Below are 26,023 nucleotides of genomic sequence, written 5' to 3' on the forward strand. Positions count from 1 at the left end.
CCCCAAGGTCAGCAGGGACGTGCAGGGGCTGCCTTCCCAGACTCACGTGCCGTCCACAGGGCAGAGGCGGATGCAGGCACAGGTGACTCAGTAAGAGGCCGGAGAGATTGGTCAGGTGCCAGGGCGTGGAGGGGAGTCAGCCTCCAAAAAGCAGCTGGAAGGTGATCCCTCCCTTACTCTGCTCCGGATTGCGTGGCTCGAATGGGAGTGACTTCTGCAATCTGTCAATGCTGTTTCTGTGCAATCGTGAGAAAGACTTTACACTCACTCTTGTCACAAACAAAATGCCCATTCTCTAAAAGATTAGAACAAGTAATGTAAACACCACGCCCCTACGTGTGCCTCCCTAGCCACTGCAGGCTGGCTTCCTGCAGAGATCCTGGGGAGGAACCTGACACAGAGAGATGGAGCCTGTGGCCCTGTCCCCCACTCCCCGGGTCTGAGCTGCAGACCCTGCTGGACAGAAGGACCAAGCCTCCCTCATGCGTGGGGTGCACACACTGTGAGAGCAAGTAAGCCCCTCCCCGACCTCAGAAGTGCTCCCAGACACTCACCGACGTCCTTCCAACACAGGAGTGTCCCAGTGTCTCAGGACTCCCACAGACTTTGAGAAATGTCTGCTTTAACAACTGAAAAGGTAGAAACAAGGTTCACCATCATTTTAAAAGGTTTTTTTTTTTTAACTACTGAAACATTCCAGGTAGGTCCCTAAACAAACGGACTCTAACACCCGGATGGCAGTTGCCTGAGTGGTGCCCAAGCATCCAGCCATTAGCAGGGGGCAGAGGCTTCCTGGGACTCTCACCACACCATGCAGGCTCCAGCGTGGCCACGGTCTTGCTGCTCAGGGTCCAGAGGTGGCTGCTGGCATCAGTAATCCCAGTTTAAATAGGGACAGCCTGAACTGTATGATGTAACTGAAGAAAGCTGCTGCCCCTTGGGAGTCCAGCTCCAGGTCCTTTGGCTGACATGGCACCAGCACTTGGCTGTGACTGGTTGCCAAAGATAATGTCCCCAAATGTCCTCTGCGAGCAGTTCCTTAGGGCCCTTGTCGGAGCGGGGTGGGTGGGCTTCGCTCCCCTGCAGCGTGGAAGGCCCAGACTGACTTGTCCAACAGCTGCACGTGCTGGCAGCCAGGCACCCAGGCAAGACCCTTCTCAGCACCCAACTTCCACTGGAGACGCACCCAGGGGAGGGGTGGGGCAAGGGCACTCTACCTAGTGCCGTTCAGGGGGAAGGGATCCAACTTCCTCCAGCCTCACATCCTTCCAAAGGAAGCACAGCCATGTTTGGTGGCAAACGCTGAGGGCAAGGGAACAGGCTACCTGAGGTGTTGTGCCTGGTGAAGGAGCTGAGATTGCTCCTCTCCAGACCCTGCAGGCGGGAGAGCCTGGCCAGGGGGCCCTGGACTCAGGCTTCTGTGCTTTGTGCCAGGACCGCCCTCAGGGCTCTGGGGTCCTGGTGGTAGTAGTCTAGGCTACCTTTCCCAAGGCCAGACCACAGGGGCCCCAGGAAACTGACACATCATGTTTTCTAGAGCGGACTTGACGCATCCAGCAAGTTCTGGTCTCATAATTCCTCCCCCAAGACAAAGATTTCAGGTTGTGCAAATGCTGTTAGCAACACAAAACTGTTGGGAGTGGAATCAAAATAGTGAGAGTGGCATTATGGGCCCAGGAAGGATCTTTTTTAATTTTGAGATGATTTTAGATTTACAGAAGAGGTGAAAAAACAGCAGTTACCTTTCTGCTAGCTTCCCGTTTTGCTAAGCTCTCACATTACCTAGCAACATCTGGATGTGTCAGCATTAGGATACTAACCTCGCTACGACATTATCTAACTATGTCACAGAACTTATCTGAGCCTCGTCTGTTTCCTATAAACGCCCCTTTGCAGTCCAGGACCCCTCTTCCCATCCACCGTCGCGCGTCCTTGGGCTCCCTGCCCTTCCTTTACGTTCATGAGCTTGAGACATTTACTGATGACTTATTTTGCAGAATGACTCTGGCTGGTTTGCCTGATGCCTTCTTGTGCTTGGGTGGAGGTCCTGCGTCACTGGGAAGGGCTCCCCAGGCCACGTGCCCTTCTCCGTGCTTTGTGATGGGGCACGACGTCCATGTGTCTCCTCCGATGATCTTGGCCTTGACCACGGCTGCAGGTTCCCCACCAGGAAGCTAATATTTTAGCTTTGAAATCACGAAGTGTTCTGGGAGAGACAGAGAGACTGTGCCCACATGCCGTGCATCCTTCAACTGCCTCTCACAAATCTCGGCACCACTGGTGGGTCTCACGTGGCCGTCACTCTCTAGTGGCGATGTTCTGTTTCCCTCATTCCTCCTGCACCGATTGGAATTCTTCTGTGGGGATGTGCTGCCTCCTCGCCCACTTATTTGTGCCTCTACATCAGCGTGGATTCACGATGTTTGTTTTATTCTTTGGGATACGATTCAACACGATCATTATTTATTCTTTGCTCAAAATGTTCCTGTTTTCTCAGTCAGAAACTCTTTCAGGCCGGCTTCTCTAACCTTGACTCATCCTTCCCTTCTTCCTCCGAGCTTGTGTTCTGGCATACGAGGTGCTCCAGGCTCATCGGCATTTCCCTGCCCAGCCCTGGGGTCAGGCACTCCCCAAGGAGCCCTGAGCCTGGATCCTCTCAGTTGGGGGTGGGAGACCTGAGACACCCTGTCACTGTGCCACTCCCGGGGCCTCCCCACCTCCACCCTCCTCAGAGAGCATCCACGAACCCGAGTAACTGCTAAGTATTTTGCTGGAAACCTATACTTCATCATCCCCTATTTGGATTCTTAAAATTAATTAGTAGGGAGATAAATATGTTATTCACTTATAAATGACCAGTTAGCTGTGTAAGTGTTAAGGTATTTCCTAAGTGGAAAAGTAGAACCTACAGCAGACAATGAATTGCAGTTCCTTGAAATATCCAGGATAGAAACTTGGTTTTGCCCATTGTTAGGAATCATAAGCTAGGCTGATGAGTCGCCAGAGCCTCCTTCCAAGGTCACCCAGCCTTGGTCCCCGTGGCACAGCAGGTGCTTCTGTTAACCCACTGGGAACGCACCAGGCCATGTCTGAATGTTTTAGGCTCGGCTCACATCTTAAACCAAGTGTGAGCCTGTGGCCCTGAAGGCTCCTTTTCCCTCACCCCATTGGTCAGTTGTTAGCTAAGCTGCAACGGGCACTGTGCCAAATGCTGGGGCCGTGTCTTCTGGAGCCCTCAGCCCAGGACAAGAGTGGCCACACCACCCAGGACTGGCTGCACAGTGTCACTGAAGAAACATCTACGGAATGAATGAAGGACATGAGTGTTTGTTTGCAGGGGACCAGCATCTGCACAGCAGTTCATGCACAAGTGTCACACACAGTCAAGCTGACAACACCTTCCTTCTGTGGCATGGAGGCCCTTGCTTCTGTGCTTTGTTGGGAATGTTGGGCCATGGGAAGCCACAGGCTGATGGGTGGAAGCCGTCAGAATCTCAGAGAACAGTGAGAAGTGCCATCCCATGAACCTGCTCCTCTCCTTGTCTAAAATGTGGCTGTTAGGGCCCTTCCTGTGCCTTGGAGAAGTGGGGTCCCAGTGATGGCCCATGGCTGTTTCGGGGTGTGGGCCTCCTAGTGTGAATGAGTTGCTTACTCCCTTACGGTGTTGGGCACAGTCAGGTGCTGGCACACTTGTGTTCTTGCTGCATGTGCTGGTGGTGGAAAAGGCTGAGACCAGGGCAGGAGGGAGGAGGCGTGGGTGCCCAGGGCTGGAGGCCACAGCCAGGATGGGGGTACATGGTCAGGTGTGGAGGCTCCTGTCTGTCCAGGAGCAGGTCTCCTCTCTCCTTGCCCCCTTCTTTGCTGTTTTCCTCCCCACTGACCAATGCTGCACACTTTAAGTCTAGTACCTAGTTCTCTTTGAAACATCAGGTGAATGAGGGCGCGTGGAGACTATTGGGAGTGAATCCAAAGGAAGAAGGACCACAGACCAGAGAAAAGCCATCATGCCGACCAGAGGTGCCACTCAGGGGCCTCCAGGCGGGCGCTACAACACCACCTGCAAAAGTACATTGTGGAGATTCGGGCCACGTGGCTGCCTGGATGCCTCCAGTCCTCCGATATCTCTTTCTAGTCCTTCTCCTCTGCTTTAGATTCTATCAGTGCTCCGGGGCTCTTGACAAGAGGTGATTCATGTGAGTCTGATGCGGCCTGGAGGTCTGAGCGCGTGTACGTGTTGTGGAGTTAAGGGCTGGTGAGCAGGATCCTCACAACCTTTGGACAAAACATGGGAGAGGAAAGCTCAGGACACACAGGTCAAGAGTCTGCCCTGTCTCTGAACTCACAGCCAATGCCATGATGGCAGCACCTCAGAAAGAGGCAGCTGACCATGGTTCTTCTACATGGCCACAGGAAGTCCATCTTCAAAATTTCATCTGAATTACCAGCAACATTCTTCAACGAACTGGAACAAATACTTCAAAAATTCATATGGAAACACCAAATACCCCAAATAGCCAAAGCAATCCTGAGAAGGAAGAATAAAATGGAGGGGGAATCTCACTCCCCAATTTCAAGCTCTACTACAAAGCCATAGTAATCAAGACAATTTGGTACTGGCATAAGAACAGAGCCACAGACCAGTGGAACAGAATAGAGACTCCAGACAGTAACCCAAACATATAGGGCCAATTAATATACGATAAAGGAGCCATGGACATACAATGGGGAAATGACAGTCTCTTCAACAGATGGTGCTGGCAAAACTGGACAGCTACATGTAGGAGAATGAAACTGGATCACTGTCTAACCCTATACAAAAAAGTGAATTTGAAATGGATCAAAGACCTGAATGTAAATCATGTATGAAACCATAAAACTCTTAGAAAAAAACATAGGCAAAAATCTCTTGGACATAAACATGAGTGACTTCTTCATGAACATATCTCTCCAGGCAAGGAAAACAAAAGCAAAAATGAACAAGTGGGACTACATCAAGCTAAAAGCTTCTGAACAGCAAAGGACACCATCAATAGAACAAAAAGATATCCTACAGTATGGGAGAATATATTCGTAAATGACAGATCCGATAAAGGGTTGACATCCAAAATATATAAAGAGCTCACGCATCTCAACAAACAAAAAACAAATAATCCAATTAAAAAATGGACATAGGAGATGAGCAGACAGTTCTCCAATGAAGAAATTCAGATGGCCAACAGATACATGAAAAAATGCTCCACATCGCTAGTTATCAGAGAAATGCAAATTAAAACCACAGTGAGATATCACCTCACACCAGTAAGGATAGCTGCCATCCAAAAGACAAACAACAACAAATGTTGGCGAGGCTGTGGAGAAAGGGGAACCCTCCTACACTGCTGGTGGGAATGTAAATTAGTTCAACCATTGTGGAAAGCAGTATGGAGGCTCCTCAAAATGCTCAAAATAGAAATACCATTTGACCCAGGAATTCCACTTCCAGGAATTTACCCTAGGAATGCAGAGTCCCAGTTTGAAAAAGACAGATGCACCCCTGTTTATTGCAGCACTATTTACAATAGCCAAGAAATGGAAGCAACCTAAGTGTCCATCAGTAGATGAATGGATAAAGAAGATGTGGTACATGTACACAATGGAATATTATTCAGCCATAAGAAGAATACAAATCCTACCATTTGCAACAATATGGATGGAGCTAGAGGGTATTATGCTCAGTGAAATGAGCCAACTGGAGAAAGACAAATACCAAATTATATCACTCATATGTGGAGTATAAGAACAAAGCAAAAACTGAAGGAGCAAAACAGCAGCAGACTCACAGAACCCAAGAATGGACTAACAGTTACCAAAGGGAAAGGGACTGGGGAGAAAGGGAGGGAAGGGAGGGAGAAGGGCGGGGATGAAGGAAGGGGGTATTATGATTAGCATGTATAATGTGGGGGAGAGAATGGGGAGGGCTGTGCAATATGGAGAAGACAAGTAGTGATTCTACAGCATCTTACTATGCTGATGGACAGTGACTGTAATGGGGTTTGTGGGGAGGACTTGGTGAAGGGGTGACCCTAGTAAACATAATGTTCTTCATGTAATTGTAGATTAATGATAACAAAAAAAAATTTTCATCAGAACCTGCAAGAACATGCTTAAGCTTCTGTGAACACCACACTGACAATTGACAATTGCTTCTGTGCTCAACTGCCAGCCCATGACATATGGTTCATTGTGGCAAGACCTGGCAATGTGATGGGTATCTTCTCTTTGAGAGAGCGGTTTGTGTTCTGGGAAGAGGTACACACTCTAGTTTTCAGCCACTCTGTGAATGCCTCCATCTGTCCTACCACCTTCCCTTAGCCCACCCACCGTCCACCAGCCCTCCCACATACTTTCCTGTTCCCTTCCCTTCATTCACCCCTCATCTGTCTATTTACCCATTCACCCACAACTTTAAGGAGGGTGGATGTTAGGTCTTCTTTAAGTGTTTGATAAAATCAAGTGGTGAAGCCATCTAGTCCAGGGGTTTTGTTATTAAGTAATTTTTTTATTCCAAATTCAATTTCATTGTTGGCAATTGGTCTGTTCAGATTTTCTGTTTCTTCCTGGGTCAGTCTTGGAAGGTTGTATTTTTCTAGAAATTGTCCATTTCTTCTAGGTTATCCAGTTTGTTAGCATATAGTTTTTCATAGTATTCTCTAATAATTCTTTGTATTTCTGTGGGGTCTGTAGTGATTTTTCCTTTCTCATTTCTGATTCTGTATATGTGTGTAGAGTCTTTTGTTCTTGATAAGTCTGGCTAGGGGTCTATCTTTTTTGTTTATTTTCTGGAAGAACCAGCTCCTGGTTTCATTGATTCTTTCTATTGTTTTATTCTTCTCTATTTTATTTATTTCTGCTTTGATCTTTATTATGTTCCTCCTTCTACTGACTTTGAGCTTCATTTGTTCTTCCTTTTCTATTTTCATTAATTGTGAATTTAGACTGTTCATTTGGGATTGTTCTTCCTTCCTGAGGTAGGCCTGTATTGCAATATACTTCCCTCTTAGCACAGCCTTTGCTGCATCCCACAGATTTTGCACTATTGAATTATTGTTGTCATTTGTCTCCATATATTGCTTGATCTGTTTTTATTTGGCCATTGATGCATTGATTATTTAGGAGCATGTTGTTAAACCTCAATGTGTTTATGGGCTTTTTTGTTTTCTTTGTGTAATTTATTTCTAGTTTAATACCTTTGTGGTCTGAGAAGCTGGTTGGTACAATTTCAATCTTTCTGAATTTAATGAGGCTCTTTTTGTGGCCTAGTTATGATCTATTCTTGAAAATATTCCATGTGCCCTTGGGAAGAATTTGTATACTGTTGCTTTTGGATGGTGTGTTCTGTAGAAGTCCATTAGGTCCATCTGTTCTAATAGATTGTCCAGTGCCTCTGTCTCTTTGCTTATTTTCTGTCTGGTGGATCTGTCCTTTGGAATGAGTGGTGTGTTGAAGTCTCCTAAAATGAATGCATTGCATTCTATTTCCCCCTTTAATTCTGTTAGTATTTGTTTCACATATATAGGTACTCCTATGTTGGGTGCATAATATTGATAATGGTTATATCCTCTTGTTGGACTGACCTCTTTATCATTAAGTAATGTCTTTCTTTGTCTCTTGTTACTTTCTTTGTTTTGAAGTCTATTTTGTCTGATACAATACTGTGACTCCTGCTTTTTTCTCCCTATTATTTGCATTTAACATATTTTTCCACCCCTTCACTTTTAGTCTGTGTATGTCTTTGGGTTGGAAGTGAGTCTCTTACGGCAGCATATAGATGGGTCTTGTCTTTAATCCATTTAGCAACTCTATGTCTTTTGATTAGTGCATTCAGATTAGTTGTATTTGATGTATTTACATTTAGGGTGATTATCAATAGATAAGCTAATTATTGCCATTGCAAGCTTCAGATTCATGGTCACCAAAGGTTCATGGGCAGCTTCTTTACTATCTAGCAGTCTGACTTAACTCGTTTACCACACTGTTTCAAACACAATCTAAAGGTTCTTTTCTTTCCCTCACTTCTTTTTCTTCCTCCTCCATTCTTTATATATTAGGTGTCTCTGTACTCTTTGTGTATCCTTTGACTGACTTTATGGGTAGTTGATTTAATTTTGCATTTGCTCATGACTAATTGGTCTACTTCCTTTACTGTAGTTTTATTTTCTCTGGTAACAGCTCTTTAGCCTTAGGAGTGCTTCCATCTATAGCAGTAGAGACAGTTCATGGGAGGTAAATTCTCTAACTTTTGCTTATCTGGAAATTGTTTAATCCCTCCTTCAAATTTAAATGATAATCTTGCTGGGTAGAGTGTTCTTGGTTCGAGGCCCTTCTGTTTCGTTGCATTTAATATATCATGCCACTCCCTTCTGGCCTGTAAGGTTTCTACTGAGAAGTCTGATGATAGCTGATGGATTTTCCTTTGTATGTGATCTTTTTTCTCTCTCTGGCTGCTTTGAATACTCTGTCTTTATCCTTGATCTTTGCCATTTTAATTATTATGTGTCTTGGTGTCATCCTCCTTGGGTCCCTTGTGTTGGGAGATCTCTGCACTTCCATGGCCTAAGAGACTGTTTGCTTCCCCAGACAGGGGAAGTTTTCAGCAATTATTTCCTCAAAGAGACTTTCTATCCCTTTTTCTCTTTCTTATTCTGGTACCCTTACAATGCAAATATTATTCCATTTGGATTGGTCACACAGTTCCCTTAATATTCTTTCATTTCTAGAGATCCTTTTTTCTCTCTGTGCCTCAGCTTCTTTGTATTCCTGCTCTCTAATTTCTATTTCATTTACTGTCACCTCTACCTCATCTAATCAGTTTTTAAATCCCTCCATTGTATGTTTCATTTCAGATACTGTATTTTTCAAAGTCTGTTTCTCTTTCTTGACATCCTCCCTGAGTTCTTGAATATTTTTCTGTAGCTCTATGAGCATGTTTATGATTTTTATTTTGAAATCTTTATCAGGAAGATTGGTGATTTCAGTTTCACTTGGCCCTCTTTCTGGTGTTTGAGGGATTTCGGTTTGTACCAGGTTCTTTTGCCATTTCATAGTCCTAATGATTACTATAGAATAATAACCTTGTGTCAGCTGTGCCCTCTAGTGCCCAGAAGCTCTACTTTCTGGAGCTGCTCAGCCTCTGGAACAATGGAGAGGGTCACAGGCATGGCAGTGCCAGTGCCTGCCAGGAGGAAATAGCTCTTTCCTGCTTCCCTGTTGTAGTACCTGCCTCACTGCCAGGGCCAGTGGGCCAAATGTGCAGGGAAGAGCCTCTATGCTACACCCTTATAGCTGCTGTAGGCAGGGCTGCCCTCTGACCGACCTGATGCAATGGGCAGGACAGCAGGTTTGCAAACCAGGGCCAGAGGGGAGGAAGAAGTAGCAGGCTGTGTATTGCCATGTGGGGCCTCAGTGCTGCATTGCCAGCCAGAGGGTATGGAGTGCGTGAAGCTCCTGAAAGTTCCCAACCTGCTGTGATGAGTGTGCTGGGACTCTTTTGTCCACCTGTCCTGAGCAGCAAGCTCTGTGTAATCCTTGCCTCTTTAGCATCCCTCCCACTGTTGGGAAGTCTTTCAAAGTGCCCACCTTTCTTTTCTCCCAGAGCTTCCAGTTGTGGGTACCTGTTCTCCACAAGCAGCTGGAATCATAGTCTCTCCAAGTATTCTGCCTGTCTTTGCTTTCCAATCCCTCTAATCTCCAGAGCACCATGTAAACTGGATTTTCACTCCCTGAGTAGGTCTCCAGGGGTGGGTATTTAGCAGTCCTGGGCTTCTATTCCCTCCCCATTCAGTTTCTCTTCTTCCTTCCAGTGATCTGGGATGGGAGTAGGGCTTGGGTCCTGCGGGATCACGGCTTTGTTACTTCACTCTTTTCTGTGAGGTCTTCTCTTTTCCCCAGATGTAAGTCATCTGTTGCAATCTTCTTTCCAGTTGCTCCTTCAGAATTAGTTGTAGTTTATGTATTTTCATGGTATGTGGTTTTGGGAGGATGTTTCTGCCTCACTTTTTGAGCAGCCATCTTGTTTAAATCCATTTCTACTCTTTTTATGTAACATTTTGCAATGATACAAATGTAGGTATACTCTTTATTTGCCATTCAAGAGGTCACTGAATTAGATGTTTTCATAGTTTTATGTGGCAAAATCAGCTACAATTTGGAAATATTACCAAGTACCTGCAAAATTGGGCAATAAATTCTAAATGGCTGAAGTGGCCCAGAAAGACCAATTTACTGTTGATGCTGCTGACTCCCAAAACTAGTGTTATGTAACATTTTTCATCAAGTTCAAGTATCTTTTGGAGTCAGGCAAGATAAGAATGATTAAAAACTCAGATGGCTGAATGAATGGTTGGAAACATTTCCATGATTTGTATCTTGATAGAATTTAAAAGAAATCTTTCCCTGTACTATTGTTTTCAGCTTTCAAGGATTATGTTACCATCTGAAGTAGCTGCGGTTCCGTACAACCTTGCCATAGCTTAACCACGTGCCAACCCTACATCCAGGATGGTCACAGCAGGACACATGCTGCATGGTATCACTCCCACGTAATGAGAATTTAACTTTCACAGAGCCATCGGGAACTGCCTGTGGAAATACTACAATGTGAGATGTGTTTGCAGTGCCATCTGTCTACACCAGAAAGAGTAGGGTGATCTGGGGGAGCACTCTGGTTCCCTAAGCAGCTGACCTCACACAATTACTAAAAGGGTGCTTTTAAAAACTCAGAATATGCTATTGACAACTTTTCCTTAAACAAACAAGATATGTGCATTCTATACTGTTCAGTGAAAATCTAAATTATCTGCTGAACAGAGGAATTTTGTGGAGGGAGGCCTATAGCTTTCCCAGTGTTGAGGGAAAACTCACATCCGACCCCATGGAGGGTACACAGGGGGAGATGCAGACAGTCTTGTTTTTACCCTGGAGCAGGGGTGCTCACATTACAGCTGGAGCCTGTAAAATGCAGACTCTGATATGTCAGGCTTTGATGACCATTCCAGGTGAGTCCTTTGTTATTTTTAGTACTTTTAATCATGTGAAAGGTCAAGATGCTGACATCTTGCCATATTCACATTTATTTCTGAGTAAGAAATTTAAAAATACAGCTGCAACTCAACTCCTCCTTTAATTTCTTTCCCTCCCTGCATTCCTGACATAACCACTATCCTGAAGACTGAGTGCCTTGTTTCCATATGTGTTTGTATACATTTATTTTGATAAAATAATATGGCCTATTTTTTCAATGCTTTTATAAATATGACATGCATACAACTATGCACATCAATTTTTGGTTGGCTTTTCTTACTGACATCTGCTTTTGCTGTATGTCCACATTGATATGACACTTGCAACATGATATTCCATTTGTGATGTATGTCCATATTAGTGTGTATGGATTCAGGATGATATGTCACGTGTGATGAATCCATGGTTTGCTTATCCATTCCCCACTATCTGGCAGGTAAGTGGTTTCCACCTTTGCTACTCCACAAAGAGATGCAAGAAACAACTTCGAACCTGTGTCCTTGTGTACATATACAAGGAAAGCTAGCAAGGAAACTGTTGAACAGTAGAGTATGTATATCTCCTTCCTGCACTGATATGCAAAACAGCATAGTACAGTGGATTGTTTTCCAATGATTCATCACCTGCTGTGTTCCAGGTCCTGTTCTCCTGCTGAGGATGTATTGGTGACAGAAACAGCAGCTCCTCCCCTCATGAAACACAGAGATATTAATCAAATAATGAGCTGCATGATTAGCTCTGAAGGCAATAAGAAGAATCTAGGAGAACAGGTGATGGAGGGACCCAACTCAGTCTGGTAAATGAAGATTCAGGATGTAACATGCAGCAAGGATCTAAATTAAGTGTCAGTCAACCAGGTAAAGCACATTCCATACAGAAGGAGTAATGTCTACACAAGACTCAAAGAGGGTGTAGTCTTGGGTCATGCAGTTCTAGTGTATCTCTGGACCAGGGATTCCATGGCAGTCTGAATGGGAAGGAACATGTCTTTATCAGGGTTCTGCAGAGAGACAGAACCAACTGGAGATATACGTACATGTAGACTTCTGATGGCTGATATGTATATGTGTACATACACACATATATAATGCGCATATATGTATATCATATGTATAATTATATATATATTATATATACTATATGTATAATTCTGTATTTTACAATATAATGTGCATATACATCTATACATAGATATGGAGATTTATTATCAGAATTGGCTCATGTGATCATGGAGGCCAAGAAGACCCATAACTTGCCTTCTGCAAGCTGAAGGCCCAGAGGAGCTGATGGTGTGATTCAGTCAAATTCTGAAGGTGTGAGAATTGGGGACAGTGGTGTAAGTACTAGTCTGAAGCTGAATGTCAAAGAGAATGAATTCACCCTTCTTTCCCCTTTTGCTCTATTCAGGCCATCAACAATTTGGGGGATGCCCACTCCCACAGGAGAGGACAACCTCCTTTACCCAGTTTACCTATTCAAATGCTACTCTTCTCCAGAGACACCTTCACCGACATACCCAGAAATAATGTCCTACCAGTTGTCTGGGCATCCCTTAGACCCGTCAAGTTGATACATAAAGTTAACCATCACAGGAGAAACTTATTCTGCATTTTGGGCCATGATCCATTTAGCCTGGGCAGAAATTTGGGTAGCTCTACAGGGGCACTCTTGATGGAATTGAACTGACAGCTTCCCAGTGCAGGTTTATACAATGTAGGTAGAGACTCTAGGTTGGTGGGAAGTCCAAGCTGTGTGAGATGTAATGAATCTGTTCTTTGTTACGATGTGTTCATTTGTAGGAACCCCAAACTCTCAGTAAAAGGGGGTTGAACTCCACATCAAATTTGGATGCTCTGGTGAATCAATGAAGGAATGTTTTCACAACAGGGGGCATTGAGAATGTCAGCAGCAACCCCATAGAAATAAGATATTAATAACAAGTGGGACACATCTCACAAGGATCAGGTGAGAAAGCAACAAAGAACACAAACTTTAGAGACTGCCAATTTACACTTTTTCCACCATGAGCATCAAGACTTTTTTGAGAGCTGCCTTGACATCCTTGTTCCTAAGAGTGTAGATGAGAGGGTTCAATGTGGGGCTCACAGTGGAATAAAGCACAGCCACTACCTTGCCCGTCCCAGGAGAGTAGCTGGAGCCAGGGCTCAGGTAGGTGTAGATGATGGTGGAGTAGTACATGGTGACGGCAATGAGGTGGGAGGAGCAGGTGGAAAAGGCTCGCCTCTTCCCCTCGGCTGTACGCATCTTCAGGATGGTGGAGATGATAAAGCCATACGACACCATGGTAAGTAGGAAATTCAGCACGGCAAAGAAGATGTCAGCCATAATTGACATGATGTCATTCACGTACGTGGAGGAACAGCACAGCAGCAGCAGAGGGGGGATCTCACAGAAGAAGTGATCGATCACGTTGGACCCACAGAAGGTCAACCGTAAAATCAGGCAGGCATTGACTCCAGCACCGAGCACGCTGATGCCCCACACAGCCCCAGCCAGCACCACACACACCCTGGGGCTCATTATGGATCCATAGTGCAGAGGCTGGCAGATGGCCAGGTAGCGGTCATAAGCCATGGCGGTGAAGAGCAGTAATTCTGCTGCTAGAGACCACGTCAGGAAGTACAACTGGACCACACAGCCCCAGTAAGAGATGCCTCTCTTCTCTGCCACCAGCATCTCAAGCAGCTTGGGCACCACGGTGCAGGCACAGATAACATCAAAAACAGCCAAATTGACCAAGAAAAAGTACATGGGGGTGTGGAGCCTGGAGGTAAAGGCGATGGCTGCCACAATGAGGGAATTTCCAGAGAGCGCCATGGTGTACAGGGAGAGAAAGGGGATGAAGAAGAGCGCCCGGAGCTGTGGCGCTGCTGAGAAACCGCGCAGGATGAATTCTGTCACCAGTGTCTGGTTACTCATGGCTGTGTGCATGATATTTCAATCAGTTCACAGAGATTGACGTTTCTTTCTTACTCCATAGTTTGACTAGAAAGAAAGGGTTTATTACTATTGGTCAATACAAGTGCAAGGATTATCATCACCTTATTCTCATTTTCCATTTTCTCTAGGTCCTTATAATCTCTCTGCTTAAACAGCCATCACTCTGGACCCAATAGCCTCTGCTCAGCCCTGGAGGCCATCAGAAGCCACACATATTATTTGTCTTCAATAATGCTCTTCTCTTCATTTTATTCCTCCCAAATGAACATAGCTTCAAGTTTTTCTGCCTATTTCTTTTAAAATCCAAGCAGCATAGACTTCTGTAATGAGGAAGTAAAATACTCACCATCCTCCAAGGGCATGAGCATGTTTTCTGGGATTATGTCCTTTACTTCTTTTGACTCACTGGCTTTTCCCCAACGAATATTTGGTAGTGACCTCTCCATGTCACTGACAGAGTCACCTACCCTCTTTCGCATATGCATGGTCTTCCACTAGAAACGGGCAGGACGTTTTCAGTCCTGAAAGCCTCAGTAATTTATTTCTGGCTAGCTGCCTGGCTGGAGCCCACCACAGGTCCTCTGCAGTACCCAGGAGCCTGTCTCCATGTGGACCTCAACCCCATCAGTCCCTCTGCTCAAACATGACCTTGATCCTTTCAACTTGGTGAGTTCAGGGGTAGGGAGAGGGGAGAGTTATCTGATTTGCTGACTCCACACTTCTCAGCCATGGCCAAGCACATGCACTCTCTCTGACCCTACAGTTGTTTTTATCACAAACTTTTCTGACTTTACTCTGGAGAGACTATACTCTGGGAACTAAATTCAATTAGACCTCGGCCAAACAGAAATTTGAATGAAATTCATAAGGAGGTACTCCCCACCCCCTGATGGGTCCAGTATCTAAGCCAGGCCTAGAGTCACCCTCCCGTGAACCTCTCAGGTCCTTTTCCATTAGTTCCCTTCTCTTTTCCTTTATTCCTAGATTTGAAATCCTGTGGCATGAACTCCTTTCCTCATATCATGCACCTCTCTTCTCCGCAAAAAATAATGCACCATCCTTCACATTGTCGTTTTAACCTCATTTCCTCGGGGAAGCGAGCTCACACAAGTGCAGCGCTGGTGTGCCCCGGTCATGATTCACAGACAAGCGTCACTCCATTTATACTCTTGTACTTGTGTCTCCCCTTATGTGTCACCGCCAGGTGGCCAGCCAGCAACTGCACCGCAAACCCTACGGAGCATGGAGGCATTCATCACAGCGCCTCAACGCGTTCAGCACCACGGCCAGCGCCACGCCTCGCCGCCTGCTGTTCAGCACCACGGCCAGTACCTCAAACTCAGCCCCCTGCGCTGGGGCTTTTGTGTCAAGGATGCGTCCTCTTAACAGAACGACGCCGGCAGCATCCTGTGCTGAGCTTGGCCCTCTTGCCTCTTCAGCTCCGTCCAGATACCCTTCAGGGGATTGCTTCGGTGACTGAGCAGGGGTTCTCCTGTGATGTAGCTGTGACTCCTGTCTGTAGATTTAGGGAACCTGCGTCTAGGGGAAGCATTCCTCTTCATATGTTAGGTTTTTCCTCTCCTCCTTCATCTGATCTCTTTATCCGACAGTTAATCTCCATAACTTGGTAGCAGTTAAAATATATACCCTCTTATATAGGCATATCTCAAGGGCTGAGAAATCTGAGCAATGTTCTAGGCTGGAGAATTGTCTTCTCTGGCCTTTAAGATGTCTGTTGGCCTTCTTCTTTCTGATACCTCCCCAGGCCCTTAACCACCACTTCTAAAGCAAAGTCTTTGTGGAGCACAGTTCTCAGCAAACAACTTCCCACATATACCCTGAGCTCAGGTGCAGTTAAGTCAGAGTAAAGAGTGGAGCAGTGGAAACCATCAACACAATGAAAGGCAACCTACTGAGTGGGACAGGTTATTTGTAAGTCATATATCAGGTAAGGGGTTAATATCCAAAATACATAGAGAGCTCACACAACTCAGTAGCAAAAAAAAAAAAAACATCTCTTTAAAAATGGACTAAGAATCTGAATAGACGTTTCCCCAAAGACATATAGGTGGAAAACAGGTATATGAAAAGATGCTCTAAACATCAGGAAATGAAAATCAAACCACAATGACATATCACTTCACACCTGTTAGAATAGCCAATAATAAAAAGGGACGAAATAAGTGTTGGTGAGAATACAGAGAAGAGGAAAGACTTGTGCACCAATGGTGGGAAATCAAATTGATGCAGTCACTATGAAAAGCAGTATGAAGGTTCCTCAAAATATTAAAGATACAACTACTATATAATCCAGGAATTCCACTTTTCAGTGTGGGTATTTATCTGAAGCAAATGAAAACACTTACTCACAAGGTATGTGCACCCCGTGATTAGCAATAGCCAAAATACGGATACAACCTACATTTGCATTGACAGATACCTGTATAAAGAAATAGTCAGCTGCCATGTGATCTCATTTACATGTAAAATCTGAAAAGAACACAAGAAAGGAAATCCAAGCTCATAGATGAAGAGAACATACTGCTGGTTGTCAGATGTGGGGGATAGAAAATGGGCAAATGTGTGAAGGGAGTCAGGAAGTAGAGACATCTAGTTATACAATAAATATCAAGGGGATATAATATACGGCATGGTGACTATGGTGAATAATACTCTACTGCATATTTGGAAGTTGCTAAAAGAGGAGACCTTTTAAGTCCTCATCACAAGAAAGAAGTCTGCAATTCTGTTTAGTGATGGATGTTAACCAGACTTATGGTGGTCATTTTGCCATAAATACAAATATTGAATCATTATGTTGCATACTTGAAACTAATATAATGTTGTATGGTAATTAAACTTCACTAAAATAAACAGAATAGAGACTGGAAAATTCATAACCCTGTAGTGACAAATAGCCCATACTTTGGCTTGGAGGCCTGTGGTTTTTCTGTCCTAACTACAGAGCTCTCCCACAGTAGTGTGAAAGCAGCCACAGACTATTCTCAAATGAATGGGTGTAACTCTGCCCCAATCAAATTTTTTTTTACAAAAACGTGGGTGACCAGGTTTGGGTGGTAGTTTGCAGACCCTTTACGTAGAAGAGGTGCCATACTCAAAATATAGAAAATACAATTCATTGTACAGAATACCCTGTGTGGAACTCAAGGTTTAATCATAGCAAGCCACAAATAACTACTAAGCATATTCAATATCCAAATTCAGTGCTAGGTGCTCTGAAGGCACAGCAACAAAGTAAGACCAAGTATCCCCAAGAAGCTCAGTGCTGGGAAGCCAAGACTTGAACAGAATAAAGTGACAGAAATACTATACATCATACAAAGAAATGTTACAAGGATAGGCTTACATTAAGCGAGGGTCATTTAGGACTCTAGTAGGGGAAAAAGTCAGATTAAAGAACAGAATCAGGGTAAGCTAACAAAGTCACTCCCCCATTTGGTGCTTAGGGTCCAGACGTCAAAGAGTCACTCAAGCTCTTCTCCTGCAGCTGTCGTGGAGGGACCTGTGGATGGCTTCCTGGCTTCCAGGGAGTCCATGCCCATGAACACACAGTGCTGCTGTGGGTGCGAGGTGGTGCGCCAGACCTGTGGGCATGTTTGCAGCCTGTTTTATTCTTTTATCCTTGCAGTAAACTCTTTGTTTTTATTGAGATATAATTGACACATTATATTAGTTTCAACTGCACATCATGAAGATTCAGTATTTGTATCTTTTTGTAAATGATTGCCACAATAAGTCTAGTTAACACCTCTCACCACATATAATTACAATATTTCTTTCTTGTGATCTGAATTTTTTTATCATTAATGTACAATTCATTAAACAACATGATGGTTACTAGATCCCCGTATTATCAAGTCTCCACCACATACCCCATTACAGTCTCTTGTGATCTGAACTTTTAAGATCTACTCTCTTAGCAACTTCAAATATGCAATACAGTATTATTCACCATAGCCACCATGCCATACATTACATCCCTGGTCATTTTTTTATAAATCGAAGTTAGGTTTTGACCACTTGCACCCATTTTGTCTGCCTCCATCCTCCCCACCCCATCTCTGGCAATCTGATTTCTAAACAACCCACTCAGGAGACTATATATCCATGAGTTATGAAATTGCCCCTATTTCTAAGCTCCTTGCATCTTCAGGACCTTTCCCACATCCTAGAAATTAGAGAGAAAATGATGAAAAGCCAGAGAACACAGGCAAGCCTGAATCTGGTGCCAGAAGACCACCACCTCTCCCTGTGATCCTGGAGAGAGTCATGCTCAGGAACAATGAAAAGGAAACCGAAATAACGTAGATCATTAGATGATGAAAGCTGTACTGTGTGTGGGGCTCTCCTTTTCCTCTCCCGTAAAGCTGAAAAGGAGGCCAGAGCCATTTCCCATCTCACTGATAGCTTTCTTATTGTGAAATATGTACATTTTAAAATTAAAAGGTCTAATGGAGGTTTAAATTGTACCCCATGATATTAAGCTTTTGATTGCTGAGACATCCCTTTCAAAGACATCAATCTCAAATAAACACATTTCCAGCTACTCAAGGAGATAAAAGCCAGGCCACACCACCCATGATGGCCCCCTTTTGGAAAGCCCCGGGTGACCTAGATAACCCGCTGCTGAGGGGACCTTGCGTCTCCGGTTCTCACACCCTGATCCTGCCCTTCGGGGCGCCAATGGAGAGTGAACCTGGGGGACCCTAGGCCCCCACCCTAGATGCCTTATAGGCAGAGCCCCAAGTCCACACCTTCTTTTTCTGTACTCAAGGCCTTGTTTTGTGGTCCTGGGCATGCCATGCACCCTTCAGGATCTGAGAGTGGTGAACCTGGTTTTTTCAAAGTCGCCTGTGGTTGTGGCTGAGCTGCATCCTGCGATCAAAACTGCAAGGGCAGGTCCAGCCCTAGGCGGGGCTCCCATGGGGAAAATGTCCGGGGCTCCCCACAGCATCATGGCTGCAGGTTCACGCCCCAGACATTCCTACCACTGGCGTCTCCATGAGCAGGCGGACAGCCCCTCCCAGCCCGAGTCCTACTGCCTTGGGCTCCAGCATCAGCCACACACAGGGACCTATTTTCGGGTCTCTCCTCACCGTTTTCCTTCCTTTCCTGCACACCGTTCATCTCATTGACATTTAACACAATTGAAAGGAAACCACACCCGCAGCAATGTTACAATGAGCGCGTCATCTCCTCACGCACAGCGTTCCTGCTGCTCATAGACCTCACAGCTGAGAGGCCCAAACGCATAAAACGCTGGGTTGGTGGGAGAGGTAATGTGATTTCCTGGAAAGTGCAATTCAAGTAAAGCAACTTTCCCTGAAACAGGAAAAATAAAGGTGAAGAAGTGAGGGAAAGGGTTATTTAAATATGTACAACCTCCAACATTCCAAATCTGGGGCAAGGGTGCCAATGCCACTTTCTCAGCCACGGTGCTGGGCTACACAGTGAGAGGGGGCACGAAATGCAGGCAGACACACTGAGAGGAGGCCCTCGCTCGCTGTGGAGGGTTAGGTGCCCAGGGTGGTCCTCTGTGGGGACGTCTGAGGACCCTGTGACAGTCAGAACCTGCGCACACAGGCGGAGCAAGTGCCTTTCACAGGAACCGTTCACAGCGGCTCACCTAAGTGCCAAATTTCCCTGTTTGCTTGATTCTGAGCCAGCCTTGGACGTTTGTCTACTCGGTGAGGAAGGAGCACCTGTTAGGACCCAGAGTGACCTTGGACAAGTGCCTGCCCTCTTCAGGCCTGTTTCTCCTAACAGGCACTGCCTGAAGAGGCTTAGGGGCCAGGCGCTCTTTGTTTCTCCAGCCCTCTGGTCCCCTGCGTCCACCATGCAGACACCCAGATCGGCCCTGGGAGGTGGACCCCCACTGCCCTCATACTCTGGGGGAGACAGAAGGAATACCTCAAACCCATGCACTGTCAAGTCCAGAGCGACCCCAGGCACTTTGGGTGTGTGTGACCTTCTCAGTGTCGAGAGGAGGAGAGTTGGTAAGACTTTTACCTGGATTTGGAGATCTAGGTGCTGGAAGGCCTGTGGCAGTGTCCAGTAGGATCAAGGAAACACGGAATGTGGCTGCAAAGAGCAGCGGGAAACTGCAGGCTCCCAAGACTGCGGTGGTTTGGCCCACGCCAGGAGGACTGGGTGAGTCTCCCTCAGGTGAAAGTCAGATGCTTGACTCAAAGGCAGACTTTGTTCCTCCCAGCATGGAAATTTAAGTACAGTTGAGACCAAAAAGCTCAGGCCAAGAACTGACTTCTTCACCTGAGGGACAGACAGTAAACAGAAATGCCTTCTCCAGAGTATTTTTTCATATTATTTGATATGGATCATTTTACAAAGAATGGAGAAAATTTAAAGCAGTAATTTCATCAAATATAATTCTACATTATTTTATAAACTTGGCTATAGCTATAAGGGGCACAAAGAGATGATTGCATATCATAATTTAACTCTGACAATTAATAGAATATTATAATACAATCCATTTGAGATCAGAATGGTTCAACATTACCTCTTTGATATTACAAGCAGGTATTTCTAAATTTAACTTTTTGTTATCCTTGTTGATTTCTGAGGGGACATTCTTACCTTATCTCAAAGGTGTTGCTCTTAGTAACTCTGTAAGTGGAAAGTTGAGGCGCACTGGTGGAGTTTTATTTACCACTAATTGTGCAAGTACGAAAGGAAAATTAGCCACCCACTCCAAGCCCATAAACTCAACTGCATAATACTGATATCTGCTAAGATATAAATAAAGAATAAACACCAGGTCATGAGTGAATGACTATGCATCTATGACAGGTTGAGCGTATCCAATTTTCTTAGGAATCCATAAACAAATTACTGCAAATCTCACATCATCCCACTGACAATGACACAAACATACAAGTTCAAGAACATAGATCATTGGTTCTTGCCTTTGTGGTTGGTCAGTGGTTCTTAGGGTGATGAGTATGCCTCACTTTTGAGGGTGCAAAATTAAAGACAGAAAAACAGAGTATGCCAGACAGTTTCCAGAATACGTGAAATAGGACAATCAATAGACTTGTAAAGATGAACAGGACCTTTAAGGAGGCGCTTCACAGATCCATGAACAGACTGGGAAGTGGCCTCTTTTATCGAGCTTCCTAGCGCAGTGAGAGCTGTCACCACGGAGAGCCATTCATCCCAGGCGACCTGAGGAATGTGTTACCTCAGCGCTGCTCAGTTTCAGATGCTGCCAGGCTCACACTGACAGCTCTCCTTGGTGCCACACTGTCCTTTCCAGATGCCGAGACCGTTGACTCTAAGCCACCACATCTCCCAAGCACTCAGAAGCTGGGCAAAGCCACCATCCACAATTATACTCACTTTTTAAATTTAAATAATGTTTTCTTCTTAACTACATAAGTTTGACTTTTCTTGTATTGCTAAAAATTAGATGGCATGAACTACAGAGGAGTAAAAAGAGCAAAAGTCAATTTGCCCATAAGCCTAATACCTAGTATGTTATTGACACTGTTTTGTCTGTGTTTTCTTTCATTGAGGTTACAAACTGTTGTGTCTGTTTTTCCAAATGACAGTGGAAGTTGCAGTTCTGATAGGAATACAGGGCATCTTAATGCTAAAAGGTCCCACTTCTCCAGGAACCCATATATATCAACAAAGAAGGGGGGCAACAAGCAATGTCTTTAACAAAACTAGGAGACAGAGAAAATCCCAAGCCCCAATTTCTATATAAATTACATACCCATCAGAACTGACAAGAGAATTCACCTGATGACACAGGTAGAAAAAACCTTCCAAGAAAATTCATGTCCAGAAGTAAAGGGCCCTGTCCTGAGTGGAAATTGCAAAGTGCAAATCTGAGGAAAAAAATAAGCATGAATGGGGTGGCGGAGTGGGGAGGGGGCTGGGGGCATCACTCTTGGTGACAGCAACTGGCTGTAAAATAAATGAGGACAGCGAGCTGGTAGTAGGGGTGCCCACCCCCAACCAGCTACACAGAGGGGCCATGTATTAAAGAAACTGTTCTTCCTATGAGCTCAGAAACTGGGACAATTACCCCTTACCCCTATAATAGCCCCCACAGGAGATATTCATCTGCTATTACCTGGAGCAAAAAAATCCAAACATTCTAATGTGGACTTATAATAAGGCTTCAATGTCTAGAAAGATATTCTCTAAGGAGAGGCCTGAATAAAAGAGAAAAGAAATTTCACTGCAGAGAAAGAAAAGCCATCCTAATGGTTTGACATGATACAGAGGACATTATAACCCAACTTTCCAATATTAATTTAAAAATAAACAACAAAGAATTTGCAACTCTCAAGAAATACCTAAAAGTACAATAAAATAACATGGTAGAGATATATGAACAACCTGGGGAGGTGACTGGTAGAGTTTAGAGATAAATAGAAAAAATAAGACAACTTGGCAAATTAAATAAAACTTAATTGACACAAGACAGAAACACAAGAGATAAAAGAGACAAGACAGAACTCAGCGAGAGACACAGAGGACACAATAAGAAAAGTGAAAAAATTAAACACAAATAAATACAGAGATAAAAATGATTAGGGGGAAAGTCGTAGGTCTGGAAGAAAAGGACCGGCTATCTGACAGACAACAGACACATCCCTGGAACTCTCAGAGGAAAACGTGAAAACAATAAACAAAAATACTTTAAAATGTAATCTAGCACCTCTACTTATGTTAGGATGAAGTAGCTTGTGGCAGACCAGTATTTATCCCAATGACATCATATAAATTATATGAATTTTACATCGAAAATTCATATAAAATACAAGAATGACTTATCTAAGGGTATCCAGTTCTCTCTGAAGCAATGAAGACCAGAGAAGTTAAAATTCCATGGAAAAGAACTTTGGAGAAATTAACAGCCAAGAACTTTAAAATAATTTTAATAAGTATATTAAAGAAAATAGAGACACCATGGACAGAATAAATGCATTAAAAAGATGAGGATTTTCACAAGGGAAATAAAATCTTTAAAAATTCAAATGGAAATTCTACAACTGTAAAATACAGTATATCTGAAATCAATGACCCTGTATATGAATCTCCTTGCAGATTGGGCACAGCAGAGCATAAGATCAGAGAAGTAAAGATGAGCAGACAGAAATATTCCCATGGAACCGAGGAGAGAAAAAATAGAAAATTCATCAAAGAGTGAGGGGGGCATAGTGAACATGTCTGATGCCTGTGCAATTGGAATCCCACAGTAAGAGAGGAGGGTGGGGGAGGAGAGAGAAGCCATGACTAAAGAGGCAATGAAGAGCTTCTTAAAACAAAGGAAAACATCAATTCAAGAAATTTCAGCTTTCTCTTGAGGGTGTGACTTCTGGAATGGTGGCGTGAGGAGCATTTAATTGGTGAAAATTATAATAAACAATTAAGGTATCTGGAAATTGTCTTAAGGTTACAGAGCAAATGGAAAAACATTTATGCAAGAAAATCTGTTGTGTCATGGCAAAAACAGTGAAAGCATATTGAGTCGGGACCCTCCCCGCTCCCGACCCAGCCCAGTGTGAGGAAGCTCTGCTCTAGGTGAGAACGGTCCAGAGTGTGGGCCCCTCTGCCCTGCCCCCAGCGCACAGTCTGCAGCCATGGCTTCATCTCAGGAGGGAAAGCCTGTGCCATTTCTCGCCATCCTCCAGCTCCATGCTGCCCAGTCTCTGTATCAGCAGCAGCTGAGCAGAGTGAGAGCAGCCCCTACACAGGCGGAAGCTCTAGCCAAGGCAGAGCAGGACGGACATGCTAGTGCCCAGTTCCTTCCAAAGCAGCTCACTCAGGGGTAGACGTTCCATGTTGGAAGGAGCAAGCCCAGAAGACTAGGGGCTCCCAACCCCACCAGGGCCCCACTTGAAGAGAAGGAGTGTCCCTTGGGAAGCAGTGGGCTGCTGACCCCACTGAGCCCGCTCCCAGCCCCAGCACAGTGGTGCAGAGACTCTGCCGGGCACATAAGAACAGAGAGCTCCACAGCTCTCCCTGAGGGGACTGGTTTAATTTGGAAGAGAGTGTGGTAAAGTTCATAGCTAGGGATATTGTCAAAAACAATGGACATTTTAAGGGTAAGCAATTAACAGCAGCTGTTACATCCATGACACTAGTAGCAGAAAGCAAAATGGTAGATCAGCTAGAAATTTAGTAGGCAAAACCAGGCAAAAAGACAGTAGGAGCTTTCCTGGGGTCAGAGCCATCCTCGAAGACCGGCAACAGCCGGCCCTGGCAGAGATGAGCACGACTTTAACTGGATCAAGCTGCTGTTGTCAAAAACAATAGCGCGTAACAGGAGGAGAGTTTCAGCTTAGGAAAATGAAAAAGTTCCAGACACAGTGGTGATGGCTGCACAACAATATGAATGTACTTAATGCCACTGAATTGTACCCAAAAATGGTTAAAATAGAAAATTGTACGTTATGTTCCGTATCTCTTACCACACTAAGAAACAGCAATAGAGCGGGCATCCAGCAATGGGCGGAGGCCGGCCGCCGGGCTTGATGTCAGCAGAGGCAGGCCAGCCAAAAGCTTGTGGAAGAGAGTGCGGCTAAAGCCAAACTCGCCCCTAGTAGAAGCGAGGCTGCGCATACGCCCGCGACCTCTGTCCCCGGAGTGACGTCGCGGGCCGCGCACCGCGGGTGACACAGACCCCAGTGAACTGCTGCAGGCGAGTCATCAAACCAGAAAGCAAAACAAAACAAAAGCAACGCCAAGCCTCAGCGAAGGGGTCAGTGCCCAGAGTTGCCACAGCTCACAGCTGACCTTCAGCAGCATGGGACTGAGCCATACAGGTCCACTTACACCTGGATTTTTTTCAATAACTATATTGGAGAACTTTTTGGAGATTTGCAACAATTCTTTAGAAGTCATAAATGAACCACGAGTAGCCTAGAAATAACAAAAAAGTTAGGTAGGCCACTAATGTATACAACATATGTAGATTTAGTCTGTGTTATTATTAACTATCAAAAAATCAACAATGGTCTATTATTGGTTAAGTTTTGGGGAAATCACCGCTTATATACAGATTTTCGACTGTGTGGGGTTCCAGCACACCTAACCATCTCATTGTTCAATGGTCAACTGTATTATCTAAAATGTTGCTTTCAACAAAAAATGTTTGAGACCTGCAAAGAAACAGGAAAATGTGACCCATGCACAGGAACAAAAACAACACATGCCAGACACTGACTGTGGGGTCCAGCTGTTTGGCTTAGCAGACAAAGGCTTCAAAGCAGCTACGTAAGTATTGTTCAAAGAATTACAGAAAACCATGTAGAAAGAGTTAAAGAAGGCATCACAAGATCACATTAGATACCAAAGATCAAAGACAGAAATTATTTTTAAAAGAACTGAATGGAAATATTATAGTTAGAAATACACTAACTGAAATGTGAAATGCACTAGAAGGACTGAACCACAGAAATGAACTGGAGGAGAAACAACTAGTGAACTTGCACACAGACTGATAGAAATTAAGCAATCTGGAGAACAGAGAGGAAAAGAATGACAAAAAATGAACAGAGCCTCAGAGACATATGGAACAGCATTAAACATATCAATGTGTGCACAATGGGAAACTAGAAGAGGAGAGGAAGAACGGACAGAAGAAAGAGGTCCCAGCCTTCAGCTTTGTGGGCATGTACCTCACAAGGTTCGATGGAAAAGCCTGTTCTAGCCCAGAATGTGGTGCCCACCCGCACCTCAGCCTCACTGGGTGCAGCCCCCTCCAGAACGGCTATCCTCAGACACCTACATAGACACCAGGACCAGGAACTCGGACATGACTGGGGCGGGACGGGGGTGTTAAGGCAATGCCTGTGTCTGAGCTGCTCTTTGCCACTAGGAGCCTCTCACGGTCTGCTCTTCATAATGCATTTGACATCCTCAGTAGATCTTGAAATCATGTTTTTTTATGTATATTGTCTATTTGTGTTGTTGTTTAAGGCTGTGGGATAAATGTATATCCTAG

At 44.6% G+C, this 26,023-nt stretch overlaps 2 protein-coding genes across 5 annotated transcripts in view; both read right to left on the reverse strand.

Moving 5' to 3' along the window:
* The window catches only part of LOC108389389 (olfactory receptor 13A1), a 29,008-nt gene extending 4,454 nt beyond the window's left edge, over positions 1–24,554 (reverse strand). For 3 of the 4 annotated variants that reach the window (XM_073240077.1, XM_073240073.1, XM_073240072.1), the window contains exons 1-3: positions 806–874; positions 555–629; positions 47–236 (exon numbers count right to left, since the gene is read on the reverse strand). The gene's annotated coding sequence lies outside the window, so the exon portion shown is untranslated. Of the gene's footprint in view, positions 1–46; positions 237–554; positions 630–805; positions 875–24,488 lie in introns of those variants that run through there. The other variant, XM_073240074.1, reaches the window with a different exon arrangement.
* LOC140850541 (olfactory receptor 13A1-like) lies at positions 13,066–13,998 on the reverse strand. Its single transcript, XM_073241670.1, has one exon. The coding sequence runs from the start codon at positions 13,996–13,998 to the stop codon at positions 13,066–13,068; it is 933 nt and encodes a 310-aa protein (XP_073097771.1).
* Positions 24,555–26,023: the final 1,469 nt, after the last annotated feature.

The sequence above is a fragment of the Manis javanica genome, chromosome 7, assembly GCF_040802235.1.
Source record: "Manis javanica isolate MJ-LG chromosome 7, MJ_LKY, whole genome shotgun sequence".
Classification (NCBI taxonomy): Eukaryota; Metazoa; Chordata; class Mammalia; order Pholidota; family Manidae; genus Manis; species Manis javanica.